General features: G+C 41.2%; 1 protein-coding gene and 1 long non-coding RNA gene across 6 annotated transcripts; one reads left to right on the top strand and one right to left on the bottom strand.

Annotated features, from left to right (window-relative positions):
• Positions 1–204: 204 nt before the first annotated feature.
• On the bottom strand, positions 205–12,197 carry LOC121033531 (uncharacterized). Of its 5 annotated transcripts, none has more exons than XR_005791961.1 (4): positions 9,077–9,126; positions 8,683–8,840; positions 3,027–8,080; positions 205–2,487 (listed from the first exon to the last, which is right to left on the bottom strand). It is a non-coding gene; the product is annotated as an uncharacterized LOC121033531 (long non-coding RNA). The 5 variants fall into 5 exon arrangements; XR_005791963.1 differs by lacking the exon at positions 205–2,487 and having other exon boundaries at positions 2,991–3,910; positions 6,742–8,080; XR_005791962.1 differs by lacking the exon at positions 205–2,487 and having other exon boundaries at positions 2,991–3,238; positions 6,742–8,080.
• Positions 12,198–12,261: 64 nt separating this feature from the next.
• On the top strand, positions 12,262–21,934 carry HIGD1A (HIG1 hypoxia inducible domain family member 1A). The gene is made up of 4 exons (XM_040479956.1): positions 12,262–12,387; positions 19,376–19,486; positions 20,116–20,250; positions 20,920–21,934. The coding sequence occupies exons 2-4, from the start codon at positions 19,390–19,392 to the stop codon at positions 20,967–20,969; spliced, it is 282 nt and encodes a 93-aa protein (XP_040335890.1). The 5' UTR covers positions 12,262–12,387; positions 19,376–19,389; the 3' UTR covers positions 20,970–21,934.
• Positions 21,935–22,335: the final 401 nt, after the last annotated feature.

Here is a 22,335-nt window from a genome sequence, read left to right as displayed (position 1 = left end):
ATTCTGTGTCTCCCTCTCTCTCTGCCCCTCCCCCGTTCATGCTCTGTTTCTCTCTGTCCCAAAAATAAATAAAAAACGTTGGAAAAAAAATTAAAAACAAAAAACAAAAAAAAAAACATAAGAGACTCTTAAATGTGGAGAACAAACAGAGGGCTACTGGAGGGGTTGTGAGAGGGGGGATGGGTTAAACGGCTAAGGGGCATTAAGGAATCTACTCCTGAAATCAATGTTGCACTATATGCTAACTAACTTGGATGTAAATTTTAAAAAATCAAGAAAAAAAAAAGAAAAACATCAATCAACTACTGATACCACCTGGTGCTAACCAGGTGATGGATTTTCCTCCCCTGGAAGAGATGAAAAGTTATTTTCAAAGACTGTTTTTTCAAGGATATTTTTATGATTTATTGCCTCCGTTTCTTTAGAAGAAAAAAAATTAATTCTTGGAAAAAAAAAGTTAAGTTTTCAGGGATATGGAGATAGAGTTAAGACATGGTCCCTGCACAAAAGAAACCCGTAACATCCGAGTACAGAAAGACTGACTTTTGATGGAATTTATAACACCGTTATGGTGTTGGCCTATCCATATACCACAGTTATGAGTGATGGAAGTTCAAACAAGGAAACTGTATGTTTTAAGTGGTGAGATGTATTAAGGAAGGCCTGACCGACAAGATCCTTTGGACCTGGAACTCAAAGGATGACCAGTGTTTTATCAGGTGAAAAGTGAGTAACTAGAAACTCAGATAAGTAGAACACTCCACTCAATGACAACAGAATTCACATTCTTCTCAAGTGCACATGGAGCATTCTAACATGGACAGACCATGTTAGGCCATACAACAAGCCTCAAGAAATTGAAAAGAAACAAGGTATAGTCCCATCGAGAAACAACTATTAGCTGTCTATCTTGCACTGCACACAGGGAAAGACTGACTGCTGAACTGCCTGTGGTGATACGAATCTCTCTGCCAATAGGAGGATGGATTTAGGACATGTTCCACAAACCTAAGAGTGCCTGTGCCCAGGTAAGCACCTTCCAGAAATGGCACACTTACTTACTGCAGAGGAGCACTTCAATACCAGCCTGCTGTCTCATGAACTGCACTCATTACTAGGGCTGGTCACTTATGTCAATCCAGCCCAACTTCCAGAAGTTGCTGCCATTATGTGTCCCCTCCGCTAAGTAAAGAAAAGGGTAGGCTTGCCTTCAGAGGACACAGGGTATACTGATGGCAGTTGCCAGGGAAACCTGCCAATTTGGCATTCCTCTGCCATCCAACTAGACCCAATGTACTTTGTTTTAAAGTAGGAACTAGACAAAGTAGTCACTGGGCAGAGTTGAGGGCATTATGGATTGTGCTGATGCATGAACCCATGCTCACCAATTTGGCTACTGACAGCTGGGCAGCATGAAAAGGGTTGACAACATGGGTCCTGCAAAGGCACAAAGGAAGCTGGGCTATGTGAAATAGAGCCCTGTGGGGAGCAGACCTATGGAAAGATAACTGGGGTGTACACACTAAACCTGACGCAGCTGTCCAAGTATGGCCCGCGTCCACTCACTCCCCACCCACACTGCCAGGCGAGCACGGAGCAGGTGCACTAGCCTGGGCAGGGGCCTTCTGCTGGAGGAAATGTGGACTCCATGTGATGCAGTATAATAGGTCCACTGTAAACCAGGACACAGAGGTCCCGGAAGTATTTGGGAAATAGTAAAAAGATTACATTTGCCTTTAAAATATTCCGACCCACAGCTGCTGACAAGGACTGTCCCCAGTGCCACCTCAGGCAAGGGCTATTGGGCCACACCCCAAAGCATACTGGATAGACCGCATGCCCTGTTTCTCACTGGCCAATAGATTACATAGGCCCTTTGTATCAGTCTGGAGGATGTTCTACTGTTCTACCAAAATATCAAATGGCCAATGCACACATGAAAAGAAACTCAACGTTATTAGCCATCAGGGAAATACAAATCAAAACCACAATGAGATACCACTTCATATCCACTGGGATAGTTATAATAAAAAGATGGACAATAACACGTTTGTAAAGATGTGGAGAAACTGGAACCCTCATACATTGCTTCTGGAATGTAAAATGATGCAGCTACTTTAGAAAACAATTTGGCAGTTCCTTAAAAAGTTAAACATAGAGTTACCATATGATCCACCAAGGCATATATACCCCCAAAATTGAAATCATTAGGTCTCGAGAAAAAAAACATGTATATGTTAAATAAATAAAACTATTCATAACAGCCAAAAAGCAGAAACAATCCAAATGTTCATCAATTGATGAATGGCTAAACAAAAATGTGAAATATCCATGCAGCAGAGTATTATTTAGCCATCAAAAACTGATGAAACACATATACATGCTACATGTATGAACCTTGAAAACATTATGCTAAGTGAAGGAAACCAGATACAAAAGTCCATGTCACATGATTCCATTTTTATGAAATGTCCAGAACAGGCAAATCTATAGAGAAAGAAGGTAGACTGATAGTCACTGGAGGGTTCTGGGGTAGAGAGGGCAAGAGGGAGTGATAGTTAAAGGATGCCAGGGGCACCTGGGTGGCTCAGTCAGCTAAGCATTGGCTCCGGCTCAGGTCATGATCTCATGGTTTGTGAGTTCGAGCCCTGCGTCGGGCTCTGTGCTGACAGCTCTGAGCCTGGAGTCTGCTTTGGACTCTGTGTCTCCCTCTCTCTACCCCTCCCTGAGCTGTGTCTCTCTCTTTCTCCCCCCTTAAAAATAAATGAATAAACATTAAAAAAAAAAAACCACTAAACTGTAAACTTTAAAGGGGTGAATTTTACAGTATATGAATTATATCTCAATGTTTTAAAACTCAAATAAGTCATGGAATTAGAATAAGTGTGATATACTTAGTATAGAACAAAGTGGGACTAATCATCTTTATTTGATTGTTTGCTGCAATAATGTTAAGAAAGAAAAGCAGAGCACAAAATTCAATAGATTTTAGTAATTCCTTCTGCAAAAGTTTATGGAGCTCTTACCATCCTATGTTAAGAGCTGCTTCAGAGTGCACAGAGTGTACAAAGTTGACTGGTCCTCAGCTCCTGTCCAAGAAGTTAATGGAGAGGCTTAGAAGAGGACACGGTGGACTGATGACAGCCCAAGCAGGGTTGCTTCTGCTTGCCTACCCAAGCACAGGGCATGTCAAGCGGGCCACCAGGCTTCCAGTTCTGGTTGCTGCAGACAGGCCTTCCTGGAAAGGGAATGACTGGTGAGATGAAGGCAAACAAGCCACCCAGGAGAGAGACACCAGAATAAATTACAGAACAAAATCACAGCTCGATCTCCCAGACAAGAGAGTGGTTGTGCACCCTTCCATCTGGGGCCCCTAAGGAGAGGGAAGGATTGGGCCAGATTTCTCTGGCTCCCAACCTAATCTCAGGGCAAGTTCTTCTAGGCAAGGAGGCTGGGGAGGGGATGTATTAAGGAGCCGGAAAACATGAGTCATCGTGCAATAGGTTATATCAGAGATTAAGAAAATGAGGGGAAGGAGAATAACTTTTAAAAGGTACAACCTGGGTGGGAGATGGTCCCACTTCAGCAAAGTGATGACGGGTAGAGGTACAGCCTAGATGGTGTGAGGCTGATGGAATAATGGGGCCTAGCTTGGTACCAAGTGAAGGAGAGGGGACAGCATCACACACAGAGTGAGCATCATGGCTGACTCAGGTCATAGGAACAGCAATGTGGAAGAGACATGGCCAGGACCACAGGGAGGGGATGAGACCAAAAAGTCTGGGATATAGTGGATACAGCAGGAAGATTCTAGCTTTCCTAATGGAGCAACAGCTATTCCGTTACCTTTTTTATCATTAGCTGCGCCTCCCCGACTCCTTTCCTCTATCAATTTGTGGGACCTGGGGACCTGTGGTTACACAGAATACAAAGCAAAATGCTGGAAATGACCCAAGACAATAAAAGTGCTGGGGAGTGGCGCCTGGGTGGCTCTTGCCGGTTAAGCATCGTACTCTTGATTTCAGTTCAGGTCATGGGCTCACAGTTCATGGGTCTGAGCCCCGCACTGAGTTCTGCGCTGGCAGTTTTGAGCCTGCCTGAGGTTTTCTCTCTCCTCTCTCTCTGCAACTCCCCCTCCCTCTCTCTCTCAAAATAAATAACTAATGTTACAAAAAAAAGTGCTGGGGAAAGAGAGTCTGTTTCAAAAGAGAAAGTAGCATTAGTGTGGAGATCAGGAAAGATTTTACTCACAAAGGTAGTAGCATATGAATTTGAAAGGATGTGAAAGATTTAAAAAACTGTTTCCTGGTGACAATAATACTAGTTTGAGAAAGACACAAAAACACAAAGAAAAAATGAAAATCACAAATTATTCTACTACTCAGATAAAACAACCATTAACATTTGAGGGGTATATCTTTCCTCATTTAATGTTATATACATCTATATATCTATTTATATCTGTCTATAAATATCTACATCTATATGGGTATATAGATATAAAAGTACATGTGTTGTGAATATATATGTACATATAATATATACACACATTTTTATATTTCAAAAAACTCTTGTGATTGATAAGGATTCTGAAAGGGAAACAGAAGAGGAGACAGAGAATAAGCATAGGGAGGGCAAAAAAATGCACTGAATGGCAACGAAGCATTGCAGAAACATGAGCTAAACAGGACTGGGTTCAAATCCTGCCTCTGCCTCAATGGAAACCCATGAAAATTACTTAATTATGTTGATCCCCAGGTTCCTCACGTATAAAATGGGGATAATAATATTTACATGATAGAGCTGCTTTAATGATCAGAGACGTGGATATGTCAAGTGTATGGCAATGGTAGGCAGTGAGCACATGTGTTGGTGTAGCACAGGCTGTTTGGGTAGCTGCATGTGGTTCTGCTTCCTTCTGGTGTAAAATACTTGCAGGTAAGAGGGAGGCCAGAGACAACTCACTCACTGTAGCCCATGGATCTCAAGGATTCCAGATCCCACTGACTGTAAGAACAAATTCACCAGAAGTGGCAATAGATCTTTTAAAACTGTTTAACAGCCACCACCCCCACTCCCCGCAATTTCTAGAAAAATCACAACCTGTAGTGCACTTAACACTCAGCCATCTCACTGCAAGGGATTTCCCTCTCATCAGCCATATTGCATTAGGCAACAGGCCAAGGTTACTAGGTCAGTTTTTTAATGGTTATTTTAATATTCTTCATGCTTGAAAAATTCTTCTGACCCTCATAAGCCAAAGTAGCAGAAGGACTATGATGGCTAGAATCTGACTGCTGATTCACTGAGTGAACTTGGGTCAGGTAGATAATCTATTTCTCCTGAAACAGGGCAGGCAAGTTACTGTCCCTGAGCAAAAGCATCAGCATATAGGGACAGTGACTCAGGGCCACCAATTTGAGTGAAGTATCTACATAATCCATTTTTCTCCAAAGCTATAAAAGTAATTGCCCACCCATCTCTGGCGAAGGAGACTATTATCCTTTCTTCACTGTGATTTGGATTCAATTTAGATATCAGCTATATTTATGAGCCCTCGATTCATTAAGCCCTGGAGACAAACAGATGGTGCCTTGTAATCAGGCTAAGGGCAAAATGACTTGGAGAGCCTGGAGATGAGTCAACACAAACCTATCTGCAGTGCCATTGAGGATGGCAGTATCTCCCAGAAGAGGCACCTCATTCTCAGGGAATTAGCAGACTGTAAAAATGGCCCTAAATCATTGCTGAGAGATACAGAGTAAGGGGAAGAAGAGAAGCAATCACCATCCAAAGCAGTGGGGGAGAAGGCAGGAGGGTTCTGAAAGGGCGACTGTGTAAACGGTGGGTGATCAAGAGAATTAAGAGGCTACAGGAGTCCACAGCCCCCACCTGGATATTGCAGCCCCAGTAGCTGAAATGCAACCTGCGTCACTGAACTGAGGAACTGACCTCTGCAGAGAGACAACAGTGAGTCATTCAGCCAGTATCTACTGGAGGCTTATGTTCAGGACACCACTAGGTTAGCATTGTGGGCGGTACAAAGATACACGTAACAGAGGCTCTCCTGCCAGGGTGCTTGTAACCCAATGTTCACATGTGACCACAGTACTCAACATCATATCGAGTGCCAGCAAGCAGCTAGGGAGCCACGCAGAAAATTATGTTTATCCCTCCTGGTGGAAAGAGTTGTTTGCCTGGGATAAACAGAAAGCTTTTGCTTCCAGTGATTAATTCTGTGTTTGTATAACCTATTAACATACCTGTGCAAATACAGATCATAAAAATAAGTCAATCTTTTTAGTTATATAGATTATATAAGATTGTAAGTTTTCTAACTTAAAAAATCAAGATATAAAACCGAATATTCTCTACTGAAGGGCATATTTAACAACAAACTATATGGAATGTAAAATTATATAAATTTTTTGAAATGTTTATTTATTTATTTTGAGAGAGAGAGAGTGCAAGCACGAGCAAGCAGGGAGAATCTGAAGAATCACAGCATCTGAAGCAGGCTGCCCCTCCCCCACTCACACTCCAGAGCCTGGAGCCTGCTTTGGATTCTGTCTCTCTGCCCCTCCCCCCTCTAAAAAATAAATACACATTAAAAATTTTTTTAAAAAAGTTTTCCTGTATAAATAATCCTCTTAACATCACTGCATACAGGAGTCAGGCAAATCTGGGCCAGTCTGGTCAGAGCAGAATACCATGAGAGCAAAGGCAGAGTGCCATCCCTACCTTAGATCTTCCCAGAGCTTCACAGGACTGGCCCCTCCTCGTTCAGTCCTCTGCTCAGATGTCATGGGCTGGATGTGGAGAAAGGAGGAAGTTGTGTCAGGGATTTACCCAGGTTTCATATTTGGTTAATGGGACGGATAGCCGTTCCACCAGCCAAGTCAGGGAATTTAGGAGAAAGTGCAGGCTTATTGGGAGGGGAGTGTCCACAGCAGGGGGAAGGAGGGGAAAGAGATGATTAATCCAGCTCACTTATGGACATGTTGTAGAATCTGTGGGATACTGAGGTAGAGATGTCCAACACACAACTGAGTGTAGGGTTCTACAGCTCAGGTAAGAAGTATGGCAGAGAGAGAAGAGAGCATCAGTATACAGATGACAGTAAAAAACCATGAGGGTACATGAGATGATCCCAAGAGGAAAAAAGAGAGTAGATGTCCTTCACTATTGTAGTCTCAGTAGTGTGACAATAACAGAGACCTGTGGGTTGAGCAAAGAATGATATGGAAATAACACACATATTTTTTTCCTCCTAAACCTGGGAGAGAGAAAATAGAAAAATAACTACAGGAAGGATGAAGGAGCTAGGAAGGGACTTTTTCTAGAAGTAGAAGAGTCTTGGGTAGGAGAAGCCCATAACAAGAGAGAGCAAACACAATTACAGATGAGAGAGCAAACGATAGATGAGGTGGCAAGAAATGATGGAATCCAGTACAGGAACTGATTGGTGTTCAGTGGGAGGAAGGCACTCAAGACCAGAAGAAATGACTGAGGTGGATGCAGGTAAGTCCAGATGTGAGAGCAAAGGAAGAGGTAAGAGAAGTTCTCAGTGCTCTCAGTGAAAAGGGTTAGTGGGGATATCAGGGGAATGGAAGGTGAGGCTGAGCAAAGATAAATGAAAAGTGTGACTTAATGGCACAGTTCAGGACATTTAGAGGTCTAGAGAAGAAACGTGATTTAAGGTTGCATTGCTGGCTAGTGCTTAGGAATATGGCAGCAAGAGGGAGGGGACTGCATTAGAGAGGGGAACTAACACGTACGGAGTGTCTGATATATCCTAAGCACTGTTCTTGGTAAATAGGGTTATTTAGATCTAAATAGGGTTATTTAGATCATACAATGCATCTAAGGAACTTACTAATATCCCCATTTTGTTGATGAAACGTTGAGGTTCCAACAGGCTAAATGACTTGTTTGAGGTCATAATGGTAATAAGCATTCAAGGCAGCATTCAAATCCATGTCTCTCAACTACATGCATGTAGCAGTCCTGGGGACACAGGCCAGTCCCCTTTCCACTCCACCACATTTTCCCCCCTTGGTATTTCTTAAGAAGAATGTTGCTGCCCAAAATAAAATAAAATAAAATAAAATAAAATAAAATAAAAGGGGGGGTGCCTGGGTGGCTCAGTTGGTTAAGCGTCTGACTTCGGCTCAGGTCATGATCTCGTGGTCCGTGAGTTCGAGCCCCACATTAGGCTCTGTGTTGACAGCTCAGAGCCTAGAGCCTGTTTCAGATTCTGTGTCTCCCTCTTTCTCTCTCCTCCCCCTCTCCTGCTCTGTCTCTCTCTTCTCAAAAATAAACGTTAAAAAAAAAATTAAAAGAAGAATGTTGCTGCCCAGAACAACAATAATATCTAGTGCATTGGTGGAAAAATTAATTCAAGACTAAAATGTTTCAAGTATAATATTTTTGTTCACTACAGAAAATATCACTATCTAAACACACAAATCCTACTGCCATACTCGTTACTAATAGAAAAATATTTTACATAGTTGAGTGAAACCAATGATATAAAAGTAGGAGACATTGACTTCCCCCCATGTGGAGAGTTTTGAGATTGCATTTTAGAACTATTCTTCCTAAAGGGCAGAGTGATGGACTAGGTACCTCAGACTTAATGTTCTGGCATATATAATTTGTGAAAAAGAGAAACTATCATACCTGAGCAGAACCTGGTGGCCTGATACGATTAGCAGCTGCTCCTTCTGGGGGGAAAAATAGCATTTCTTATAAAACACTTGATAGACTTAAATAAGCAGTCCAGGAAGGGGCCCAATTACCTTTTGCCACAGAATCTTGGTTTATTTAAAAGTTCCTACCTAGGGGCGCCTGGGTGGCGCAGTCGGTTAAGCGTCCGACTTCAGCCAGGTCACGATCTCGCGGTCCATGAGTTCGAGCCCTGCGTCGGGCTCTGGGCTGATGGCTCAGAGCCTGGAGCCTGTTTCCGATTCTGTGTCTCCCTCTCTCTCTGCCCCTCCCCCGTTCATGCTCTGTCTCTCTCTGTCCCAAAAATAAATAAACGTTGAAAAATAAATAAATAAATAAAAGTTCCTACCTAGTTTTAAACAAAACTTTTGGGGCACTGGGTTGCTCAGTCAGTTAAGCCTCTGACTTTAGCTCAGGCCATGATCTCATGGTTCCTGGGTTCAAGCCCTGCATCCGGCTCCATGCTGACAGCATGGAGCTGGCTTGGGATCCTCTCTCTGACTCTCCCCCACTCTCTATCAAAATAAATTAATAAACTTTAAAACGTTATTAATGTGCCTGGGAAGTTTACTTTTGTTTAAAACAAACACCTTAAGTAGTATTCCATGAATCTACAAAATGTAAGATGTACAGAGCTGTGACATATTGAGTAGCCCTGCAGGACAGTCCTCTAACATGGATTTTAAGATGGTCTGGGTCCCTGACGATTCTGCCTGAGAACTGCTTTGTAAGAACTATTGTTGCTTCAAAATAGTGGTTCTTGTCAAGGAGGTAGAGGGATGAGGCCACTGCATGTAGCAGCCTTCCATATCCTTAAGACCACAGATATGGCTTTAATACAAATAATATAATGAGCTAAACACTGAATGGGTTTTAACTTTCTGATATTCCCTTTCTAACCATTCTACTACACTATCATCTACCTCAAATATATTCTAACTATTCTGGTCAACATCCTACTCCCAAACCTTCAAGGGCCACCTGATAGAATACTGTGCAACTTCTTTAATTAGCATTTAAAGTCCTTCCCAATGTAGCTTAAGCCTACTTCCCATTATTCTGACTCTCCTTTAGTCACAAATTTTGCCATTTCCCCATTCACTGTCCATGCTAGAGCTACAATCCCATAGTCTACTGCTATTCCTCTGCCCACTGTTTTCTCTTTCTGAAATAGTCTCCCAATTTATTTACAAGCTAGTCATTCTTCAAAGCTTAATCACTCAAACCCCAGTCCCAAGAAGCCTTCTCTGAAACTGCTCGCTCACTGTATCTACCTGAGGCTGTGTTGAAACCACCTATCATAGACTGTTTTTAGTGTTTTTCTGTATCTTTTCATTCTACCTAATCAGACTGTAAATCATCTCAGGAAAAGGACTAGGTCTTTAACTTCTAAATCCAGTACAATACCCAACAAAATATACACACCAAGAAATATAATTGCTGAAGGTGACTTTGAACTCTGGTTTTAAAATTTCTGTAGCTATTACCAATTTTCTCAAAATTTTAGAAAAAATTCCATAAAGATCACAAAGTAGTTTTAAGAATATAAAAAAGAGTAGTGTAGCTTTAAACTGGGCGTCAGCTTAAATAGACATGAGTTTAGAAGCGCATTTCTCTTACAGTAGATACGATCGATCGTGTGTAAACCTCTATTAAGAACATAAGAAGTTACAAAGGCTCTCCAAAGAGCAGAAATTAGCAAATTAGGCAGACACTTCTTGTGCTGTCTTTCCTTCTACAAATTACAAGTAGGTTAGTTTAATGCATGAGAACCCGAATAATTTTTTAAAGTCTTCTGCATCAATTATACTTCTAAATGACAGAGTAAGGAGAATAATACATGATGTACATTTGCTATCAATTAGGTCTGCATGATGAAAGATGTAATGGTTTGTCAGCTGTCACTGCTGTTTTCTTGGAACACAACACGGAAAAAAGTATAACAGAATAACCTCCATTAAAAAATCTTCTGCATTGATTATTTCAGGTATTTATCATTATCATTTACCAAGATCTGGCTTCTATATACCAATCAGAAAGAGATAATTTCTCATACCACTAGGGCAGAGTCTGCCTCTTTCCACACAATGCACAGCACAGGAACTTTTAAAGTAAGAGTGCACACTTCTCATGCCAGGCGCTGTACTAACACTCTACCTACATTTTCCTCATTAACCGCACCACTGTTACCCCCATTTTACAGATGAAGAAAGTGAAGTTTTGAGAAGTAAAGCCCAAGGTCAAGACTACTTTGTGGCTAGCCTGAGGCTGGCACTCAAGTCTCCCAGATCCCAAATCTCATTCTCTGGAAATGTGCAAAGGAAGCTAACATTCCTTTGATTTGTACAAATCCCCTTCAGGAATGAATACGCTCAGCTCCCTGCTGCTATTAGCCTTTGTAGTTCCAGAATCACGGGGCTTAATGACTTCGGGTTTACCTTCATATTCAAGTCTCTCAGGCTCTTTTGTCATTTTAATTATTCTAAATAAGTCTCTGGTTATCCCCCTTATTTTTGAAACCCTACAATTACTGCATCACTTATGTCTTCATTTAACATCACTGGGCTCCTACTGAGCTGAGCTCAAAGACTGTTCCAGGAAATATGGGCGTGAACCAGACCAAGTATGTGCCTTCAAGTAGCTGAAAGCCATACCATAATAAAACCAAGGTATGACGTTTTTAATTCAACATATATAACACGAATGTTTCCTACGTGTGTCTTAACTCAATCATGAGACAAAAAGAGTTTCAGAATCCGGAGCTCACGGCACTTGGTTCCTACCTGTGTGATACACAACATGGGCAACCTGTCTCACTTCACGGCAACATTAAGAGATTCTAATTTAGTCACAGATATATTCCCTACGGCACAGTTGACGCTCTGCATCAGCTCGCCAGATACTGGTTATCTATCATACGAACAAACTAGAGGCTCCCTCCCTGGAAGTTCACTGTCACCTCAAGACACTGCCTTCCTCAGAGAAACTTCCCCTGTTCTGGGTCAGACCACCGCTCTAGAGACCCCATGCTTGCAACTAATGGCTGCCCCCCACCAGAGTGCAAGCCCCAAGAAGGGCTCCACGAGAGGCTCCACAGCACGTGTTCGTGGCAGCAGATAACTACTAGACGAGCGGAAAGGATCAAGCGCTCCGTCGCCCCGCCGCCGTCGGCGCCCGTGAAAGCCGGAACGTCCTCCCCCGAGCCTCCCAAGAACTGGCTGCGACCGAAGCCCCTCACGCCCGTCCCCGCCAGGCCCGCGCTCGGGATACAGCCTTCGCGGAGTTAGCCGCCACCGCACGAGGGAAAAAACGCGAGAGAAATCTGAGGTCCCGCCAGCCTAAGAGCCAGGGACGCTGGAGTCCTCGCGTGAACTTCTCACGGCGAACTCTCACCCCTGACGTTATCCCTACGCGAGAGCCGGGGACCCTGAGCCACAGCCGGCGCGCGTCATCCCCAGCCAATCCGGGACCTGCCCCACCCACCGCGCACACGCACGCCCCTGCCGGGACCCTCGCTTGCCGGCCGCTGGTTTCTGATTGGCTAGGATCAGGTGTGGGCGGGACAAAGAGAAGCCGGCTTTACAGCGGGCGTGGGCGAGAGCCTGAAACCGGTTGGAGCTTGACAACCGTCTGGAGTTTTAAGAGTTCCAGTCGTTGCAGGCAAGTGAAGCTTGAGGGAGTCTTGGGAGCGGAGGACTGCCGACCGTGGGGAGGGAAGAAGTGGTGCAGCGCTTGGCTGGGCCGAGAGGGCCTTGGGAGTGTTGGGGGCCGCGGGGCTGGGAGGAAGGGGCGATGCCCAGGTTGAACCGGACGAGGTGTAATTGGAAGCTCTCAGGCCCGACCTCGTGGTTCAGGGAAAGTTGGGGGTCCCGAGACAAAGCCTGACGGCCTGTCGGGTGAGGCGATACGGAGCCAACGAGAGGATGAAGCCAAAGCTTGTGGAGTGAATCGTGGCCGAGAGGGAAAACTCGGGGAGAGGCAGTAGTGAGAGACCCATGGAAAGGCCTGGGGCCGACCTCAGGGAGCCGGTAGCTGGAGCAGGGAGCCTTGTGGAGAGTGGGCCCGCGAGGTGGTGAGGAGGAACTGGGAGGGCGAGCGCTCCGGCCCGCAGAGTCCCGACAAGGTCACGGGAAGAGACAGGGGAGGAGGTTCTAAAGGTTGAGAGCGTAAAACCACACGACCTTACCCTTCTTTACGACCCCGTGTTTCCTCCCACCGTTGGCGATCCTCTCTTACGTTAGGGAGGTAAGAAGCCCTCAGGCCCTGTATAAACATCTGTGAAGGAATTTAAATTTCTTCCTGAAAGTTAAGCCTGCCGGTTAGAGATTAGAAAACATAGCGCGGGTTTAGAATTGGGAGCCGCTGAAATGATTCGGCGGTGTTAGTGTCCTTCCTCTTGTTAGTACCGGTGTGGGCAGCAGCTATTTCCCTGTATGGGGTAATCCCCACCGCAGGAATCTGTGCTTCGGGAAGTACCCAGGCACTTTCGAGTATGACCGGTTTAGGTTGAAAAGTTCAGACAGATTGAAGTGGTACCAGGCCCTAGCAGGACAAACATGTTTGAGTCATGTATACCAGGGAATCTCTTACTTCCTTGTGCCCCAGAATCACTTGAAGAGGGCTTCTTAAAATACAGATTCCTTGGGCCCTGCCCCTGACTCAATAACTCAGAATCTCCAGGGTGGGACCTTTGCAGCCATTTTAAACGAGCTGACAGCTGACCGATGAAAAATCAAAATTTGAAGCCCTTATTAATAGTTCCTGTGACCAAATGACGGGCTGTGAAGATCCTTCAGTCTGTTACATCATCTCCCTGATGTCTTTTCTAGGTTCCCATGCATTTGGAAAGGTCTTTGGTAGTATCTTAGTAAGTTTAGACAGTAGTGTTTTCGAACTGACTTTGACTATCTGGTCATCAATGGCTCTTTTTGTACCTGTTCAGCTTTTTTTTTTCTTTTTTTTTTTTATATATGAAATTTTTTATATATGAAATTTATTGTCAAATTGGTTTCCATACAACACCCAGTGCTCATCCCAAAAGGTGCCCTCCTCAATACCCATCACCCACCCTCTCCTCCCTCCCACCCCCCATCAACCCTCAGTTTGCTCTCAGTTCTCAACAGTCTCTTATGCTTTGGCTCTCTCCCACTCTAACCTCTTTTTTTTTCCTTCCCCTCCCCCATGGGTTCCTGTTAAGTTTCTCAGGATCCACATAAGAGTGAAACCATATGGTATCTGTCTTTCTCTGTATGGCTTATTTCACTTAGCATCACACTCTCCAGTTCCATCCACGTTGCTACAAAAGGCCATATTTCATTTTTTCTCATTGCCATGTAGTATTCCATAGTGTATATAAACCACAATTTCTTTATCCATTCATCAGTTGATGGACATTTAGGCTCTTTCCATCATTTGGCTATTGTTGAGAGTGCTGCTATGAACATTGGGGTACAAGTGCCCCTATGCATCAGTACTCCTGTGTCCCTTGGATAAATTCCTAGCAGTGCTATTGCTGGGTCATAGGGTAGGTCTATTTTTAATTTTCTGAGGAACCTCCACACTGCTTTCCAGAGCGGCTGCACCAATTTGCATTCCCACCAACAGTGCAGGAGGGTTCCCGTTTCTCCACATCCTCTCCAGCATCTATAGTCTCCTGATTTGTTCATTTTGGCCACTCTGACTGGCGTGAGGTGATACCTGAGTGTGGTTTTGATTTGTATTTCCCTGATAAGGAGCAACGCTGAACATCTTTTCATGTGCCTGTTGGCCATCCGGATGTCTTCTTTAGAGAAGTGTCTATTCATGTTTTCTGCCCATTTCTTCACTGGGTTATTTGCTTTTCGGGTGTGGGGTTTGGTGAGCTCTTTATAGATTTTGGATACTAGCCCTTTGTCCGATATGTCATTTGCAAATATCTTTTCCCATTCCGTTGGTTGCCTTTTAGTTTTGTTGGTTGTTTCCTTTGCTGTGCAGAAGCTTTTTATCTTCATAAGGTCCCAGTAATTCACTTTTGCTTTTAATTCCCTTGCCTTTGGGGATGTGTCGAGTAAGAGATTGCTACGGCTGAGGTCAGAGAGGTCTTTTCCTGCTTTCTCCTCTAAGGTTTTGATGGTTTCCTGTCTCACATTCAGGTCCTTTATCCATTTTGAGTTTATTTTTGTGAATGGTGTGAGAAAGCTGTTCAGCTTTTTTGACAGATCTGGGTTCATTGCTATGGGCAGATGAGAAAATTAAAATAAAGGAAAATCTAGAAGTGGTGCTAGTGAAAAAAAAAATCTATTCAAAGCACAGTTCAAATTGTTGGAAGAGTCAAGTCACTGGGGAAGGAAGTTCCATTTAATTTTATGCATGACTTGCATATTTTTACAATTCAAAGAAAGAAATGCAAGCTTTTGTTAGGGAATGGATTTTAATATTTTTCAGATTAACTATATTACCAGCATCATAAGATTGATGCTTTGGCAATATATTGTCAATCAGAAGAACTCTGGACTGTGTATCAGGAGATCTGGGTTCTAATTTTACCCTGCCAGAGATGTATTCTTGGTGTTGAGCAGTTCATATAACCCTTCATAACCCTTCTTCCGTGTGTAAAGCTAGGCTTTTGGCATGGATTAATCATCTCGGTGGTTATTCTCAAATTATATCACCCATAGTTATTGATCCTGATACTTTATTTATTTATTTATTTTTTTAAAAATTTTTTTTTTCAACGTTTATTTATTTTTGGGACAGAGAGAGACAGAGCATGAACAGGGGAGGGGCAGAGAGAGAGGAAGACACAAAATCGGAAACAGGCTCCAGCTCTGAGCCATCAGCCCAGAGCCTGACGCGGGGCTCGAACTCACGGACTGCGAGATCGTGACCTGGCTGAAGTCGGACGCTTAACCGACTGCACCACCCAGGCACCCCGATCCTGATACTTTAAAAGTTAGCCATTTTCAATTTATGTGCTGTAAATCATAAATATTTGGGAAACTTTCAGATGAAAATTAGGAAGAGAATTATCAAAATCTTACATGCAAGAAGTGTTATGAATATGTAGTATATTAGAATGTAAAAGATTATCTAAAAATGTAATATGAAGTATAGTACAATAAATCTGGTATAAGTGTTGAGTTTTTAATATTCCTCTTTATTTTATCCTCAGATGTGCACACAAGGTGTTCTTCATCAGAGACAGGTTATTATTAGTCACTTAAAGCAAATAGTGACCAAATTATTCCCCCATACCCGTATTCTTACCCTAGGGATTACTTTCTGAAAACCAGATCAAATGTCCTACCCATCTATGACCTTCCATCATAGGTGAGGAATGGAGATCAATGGATTTTCTTCTTTTATGTACAGGAGAGAGACTGCCATCCCCTCTCCTGAAAGAGGGAGACAAAAAACTTTTGCTCCATTGACCTGTTGAACAATTATAGTGATCCAGATGTGAGAGATTAGAGGAAAGATTACTGACTTTCTTGCTTTTAGAGATAATTCCCAAATGACTTCTTAGTTTAGGAATAAATAAGGCAAACGGAAAAAAAATGAATGTATCTGCAAAAGAAGATGCTAGTTTTTAAAAGTGGATTGTGTCATAGAATAGTTTTATAGAATAGGTTCCTGTGGTTGCAAGGAACCAAGCCCCACCCATGTTATCATTTCTTTAATATAAAAATTAAATAAGCACCTGGGTACATACAGTTTGGCATTTTTCTTACTGACCAATTAAACTCTACAAATGTGTATAATTGTTACTGCTTTCACTAAATATTCCTAAATAAAATATACCCGAGAATAACTTTAATTGTTGCAGTATATTATTTTTAAATTTATTCAACAAATATTTCGTGGTATGCTTACTATGTGCAAGTGTGTGAGGCAGTGAAGATAGATATAAGCAGGGCAGATTAGCCTCCTGACTTCAAGGATTCTAGCAAGAGAAACAGATACTTATAAGAAAGTTTTTATAGAGAAAGCATGAGGTCCTATAGGACTGCATAACCGAAGCAATTATCATAAACTCGGGAAGTCGAAGACTTCCAGTGGCCGTCAGTTAAGAACCTGAGGGGAGCCTGGGTGGCTCGGTTGAGCGTCTGATTCTTGATTTCAGCTCAGGTTGTGATCTCATGTTTTGTGGAACTGAGCCCCCACATTGGCTCTGCATTGAAAGCAGGGAGCCTGCTTGGGATTCTCTCTCTGTCCCTCCCTGGCTCATTCTTTCTCTCTCTCAAAATAAATAAACTTTTTTTTTTTAAAGATTAGAACTTGAAAAATGGGAGGAGTTAGCTAGGAAAAATATCTGAAGGAGATGGAAAGGAAGGAAAAGTGTTAGGCAGAGAAATCAGCTTGTGCAGAGACACTGAGGTGTAGAGAACATCTTTAAGAAATTTAATATGGTTATAATGTGGGATTCCGTTGGCAAGAAAGGTGGAAGGAGGATCTGTGATGAGCTGTTAGGCCTTTCAGAAGCTTATTTTTAGTTTTGAAAGCAACAAATAAGCGTATACTGGACTAAAATATAATGTTTAATCTCTCCATCTAGTCCATTTATGTAGTTTCTTGAAGGCCAGTCTCAAATATTTCTCTGAAAGTTCCCAAACCTACTTTATTTAAAAGATACCACACTCTAAATTCGTTTCTCATTGTCTCTGTTATGCTCTTGGCAAGTAATCATGCTCTTTCATGTCCCTTAAAAAAAAAAATCTAATTTTTAACCATTAATTATTTCAGTGTTTGTTTTAACTCTTCACATATACAGTGAGTGTCCTGAACTTAGAGCTTGTTGAACCTTGTATATAATAAAAGCTCAGTAAGTAGGGATTTATTCAATCAGCAGGTGATGGAGTACAAAAAAAGAAGAGAAAGTCTAGTTCCAATCTGAGTTTCCTCCTATTTAGCAGTGTGATGCTGCACAACTCTAGATTAAGGTTTTCTTCTCTGTCAGATGACAGAATTGGACTCTTCCCAATGGGGATGAGGGTTTAGAAAGATGATTTCACTTTTCAAACTAAGCACTACGCCCCCCTCTAGAGTTGGATTTTCTTTGAGGGTCTTACCTACTCTTTACACCCCCTGGAATAGCAAAGTGTTGAGTGAGAGTTATTATTGAAGGGAGTATGGTGCACTTGAAAAACCCAGAAATGAAGGTGAGATGTTATATGGGTAGTGGGATGGGCAGTTGACTTTTGACTTTACTGTAAATGACACTAATCAGAGACTTGCATACTATGGTTGACTCCCTTATTTTATCTGGGGTAAAGTTTACAGGCAATTTAAAATCAGTTCAGTGAAGAAGGAAGTATATATATACTGTGACTAAGGTGAAACTGAATTTGTTACTTTCTCATTGTGATGAAACGCCTATTAAATAGCTTCCTGTGTAAAGGGATATGACTGAAAAAGGGAGAATGGAGTCTTTGGTCTCTGTGGTAATGGAAGTGAATCTTTTTTTTCCTGCCCCCCCTCCCCTATCCATATAATCAGGTTAATATCTTGCCTTTTTTGGTACCACTTACAGGGGTAATATAAAAGAAGGTAGAAATTTTTAAGAGGGAGGCCGGAAATGTAAGGTATGGAAAGGGAAGTAGAACTGAAGCTTAGGAGATATTCATTCATTAAGAAGATGAATTAAGGGGGTCCTGGGTGGCTCAGTCCATTAGTCATCAGACTCTTGGTTTCAGCTCAGGTTACGATCTCACAGTTTGTGAGTTCGAGCCCTGCATCGGGCCCTGCACTGACAACATGGAGCCTGCTTGGGATTCTCTCTCCTTCAGTCTCTGCCCCTCCTCACTCACTCTCTCCCTCAAAATAAATAAACATTAAAAAAAAGATGAATTAAGAACAGCCCTGGAGGCCATTCAGTTTTTGGCCACTGCAGTTATTCATTTGCTGCAGTGATGGTAGAAATGATAACCCTAAGTAGAAAACTAAAAGGCTATCTTATGTTCAATTGAACATAAATTATGCTTAAAAAGAGGCATTTCTAGCAGTTGTATTTAAAATAAAAGCTTTGTCCTAAAAAAAAAAAACAAAAACAAAAAATAAAAGCTTTGTCCTTAATAATGAACTAAAGTAGAAATTTTGGTTATTCAGACTGTCATTTTTTCCCAAAACAGCCACCATCAATAATAGAGATTACTGTAATAGGTTGGAAACTATTCAGAGGTGAGAACTGAACCAGGTAGCATGTTGGAGTCAGTAAGTCAGTCTCAGTTGAAAGCAGTGAAAATTACACTTAGAAGTGCTTAGTAGGATTTTCAACATGTTTTGAAGAAGCAGTAAGGAGTATTGGTTTGGTTTGAGTGAAGTTGTTAAGTTGAAGTTGATTAAGGGTGAAAATAGCCAGAAAATTAATAGCTACTATTTTAATTGACAAAAGTTATTTCAGTTAAAAAAAAGTTTTCACTGTTATCAGTGACGTGGTGCTAAAAAGGAATTGGTTGTGTTGGATAAACATCAAACAGTAGGTGGGAATAACTACAGCCCTCCCTAAAGGTAGCTATGGGTTAAAAATACAGTTAGTTTCTAAAAAATCCTTCTTAAACTTCATGTGGATACACACTAGGTTTTTATGTGGAAACTAAGTATTTTAAGTACATCCAGCCATTCAGTGTTCTAGATCCTTTTAATTGCAGAACCTCTGGAAACTCTCTTTCAGATTCTTCAGTCACTATGTCAACCGGCACAGATGTTTCTCTTTCTTCATATGATGAAGATCAGGGATCTAAACTTATCCGAAAAGCTAGGGAGGCACCGTTTGTTCCCATCGGTAAGCTTGTGATGTTCTAATAATCAGTCTGTTGTAAGCTTTAGCGCAGTAGAAATGTGGTCAGTTCATCAAGCATATCCTGAAAGCATTTATTTTCATATATTTTTTTCATATGTTGAAATATGTAAGACTGGCTTGATAGAACTCTCTATAAAAAGTTCTGTGTGTATTCAGACTTCTTTTATTGACTCTTTCTTATTTCAGTGACCGTTTTGGGGGACCTGAAGATCACCCTCAGTCCAGTGATTTGCTAGAAAGACTCACAAGACTCAAAAAAACCTCTTAGACTCACAGTTATGATTTATTACAGTCTCTGCTATATTAACTGATTCCCTTCAGGAAGGGAAATAGGACTGAAAGTAAAAGTTCCCTTGACACTCTTAAAGCATCTACTGGCTCCACAGCCCACATTTTGAAGATGATCTTAACTTTCTGAATCTGCTACTATTTTGCTGCCAATTAAGGAGTTTTGGTTTTGAGGGGGGAAAATTAAAAACTCAATTTGTATGTTAATTAATGATCTCATAAAGCATCCTTATAAAAACAGTCAAAAGTACATTGATTGACAGTAAAGTCATTTTGGTTCCCTGCCCCCTTGCATGACATGCTTATGACGATTGGTTTTACAGGAATGGCAGGGTTTGCAGCAATCGTTGCCTATGGACTATATAAATTGAAGAGCAGGGGAAATACTAAAATGTCTGTTCATCTGATCCACATGCGCGTGGCAGCCCAAGGCTTTGTTGTGGGAGCAATGACTCTTGGTAGGTTCCTACAGGAAATTTTCAAGTTTGTAATTCCCATTAATAGATTTCTTTGTAAATAAAACAAGGCAGCTTGTAGCTGACTTTGAAGTAGTTTGTAAATGTCACTTATATTTATTTTCACATAAAAATTGGATTAATAAAAATAGTTCAAGTAGTGACCTATTTTTACTGTCTGTAATATATCTTACTAATATTTAAAAAAAAAGGTAATTCTGTGCATCACGGAACTTATAATTTCACTGAGGAGTCTAGATATGTATGTAGGTTGCCAGTAAGATCCATTATCTGGGAGAGACATATGATTGCTATTTCACTGAATTTTTGACAATAGGAAAGATTTTTATTAATATAAGTATTACATTCTTTTATTGGCTTTACTTGATGTTACGTAGCAAGAGTGACTCCTTTTAAAGTTGTAAGATAAACATTGATTGTTCTTTAAAACAAGTATTTCAATAGTCCGAGCTACCTGGGAAACTATATAAAAGAATTTTAGAAGTGTAAATAGTTTAAGAAGGCAGGAGTGTAAGCAGTTCAGGGTCTTGTTCCCCTTGTAAATATCGCATGGTAGCAGGATGCTACTTTTAGCTATTTTATGAACTGTTTTCAATTTTCTTAATGTCATGGGAAATATTTAAATGCTTAACTAGCATTCTTTTTCTTTAGGTATGGGCTATTCCATGTATAAGGAATTCTGGGCAAAACCTAAACCTTAGAAGACGAGCAGCTGTCTTGGTTTTGTTGGTGGTGCTTGCTCCAGACATCTCATGTTGAATTTATATGTTTATGTTGCAAATAAATGGTTTGAATGGGTCAGACAATAACATGGTAATTTAAATATTGTTTTCCTTTCTTGCAGGCTCAATTTGCCTGGTAACCAAATTACTAATGACTAGTTAGCTAGGTCATTCCGGAGAGTCAAATTAGCACAAAAGAAATATGTCACTTTTAAATGTACTTGTTAGTGGTAAAACATGCATCTTCTTAAAGCCTTCTGATGAAATGAGTTGTAAAGAGAACAACTTGGCAAACCTGAAGTCCTCCCAGTTGCTGCAGATTATCACATGCTTTTGATGTTATGTAGGAATCCTGTTTAACTTTTTTCTGCCTGTTTTGCAGACTGGTTGAGTACTTCAGTTTTTAGGGCTGGTTGGCTCTTAGACCCCTTTCAGAGCAGTGCATGGAATATGCTTCCCCACAAATGAACATGTGTGTGTGTGTGTTTAAACCAAACCTAAAAAGCTGATAACAGCTGGTTAGAAGTAGTATTTATTTCAGCATCATATGTAAACATGAGCATAACTTAAGTATGGGTCCCAGTTTAGCTTTTTTTATAATTGCAGAATTCTATTTATGCTATTGTATTAGAATAATTTTTAAATGTCATCTTGAAATAGAAATGTGTGTTTTAAGTACTAATTCTAAGGTAAATGAAAAATACTTTTTAAATGTATGAAATTTGTTTATTTTTCTTTGTAAGAATCATAAATGTAACAAATTACCTATGATCGAAGTGATTAGTGATTTATCAGCAAGGTGGTTTGGTCAGACATTATACACAAACTTTGGTATACTTTAGAATGCTTTATTGCACTTGTGGAATTTTCTTGTCTAACCTGAATTTACATTCCATGGTGATAACATGGTAAATGTAGTGTTATTAAAGTAAGTGAACACATCAGTCGTCTTGTATTTCTTTCAGTTTGGAAAAAATAAATCATTCCTCAAAGTAACACAAGGATCAAGTTCCAAGAAAAGAGAGAATGTCTTATACCTTTGGTAGGAACTGTGGTTAAAAAATATTTACTAAATAGGAATAATGGTTTACATTTATTGAACATTTATTATGTGCTACACACTGCTCTAAGTGCTTTTCATGTATAATGTCATTTAGGTTTCCTAACAACCCTAAGAGATAGGAACTATGATTCTTATTCAACAGGAGGAGACTGAGGCATGAACAGTATAAATATCCAACCCAGGGTCCCATAGCTAGAGAGGATTGTTGGTTTGGGACTAGAACCTGGGCAGTTAAGTGGTGGGTGCCAACAGGTATTAGGAAAGTTGGCCTTTGTGAAATCA

The sequence above is a fragment of the Herpailurus yagouaroundi genome, unplaced genomic scaffold (assembly GCF_014898765.1).
Source record: "Herpailurus yagouaroundi ecotype Mexico unplaced genomic scaffold, PumYag 159, whole genome shotgun sequence".
NCBI classification, from domain to species: Eukaryota; Metazoa; Chordata; class Mammalia; order Carnivora; family Felidae; genus Herpailurus; species Herpailurus yagouaroundi.
Note: the sequence above shows the minus strand (reverse complement) of the source record. Positions and strands in the feature narration are given on the sequence as shown.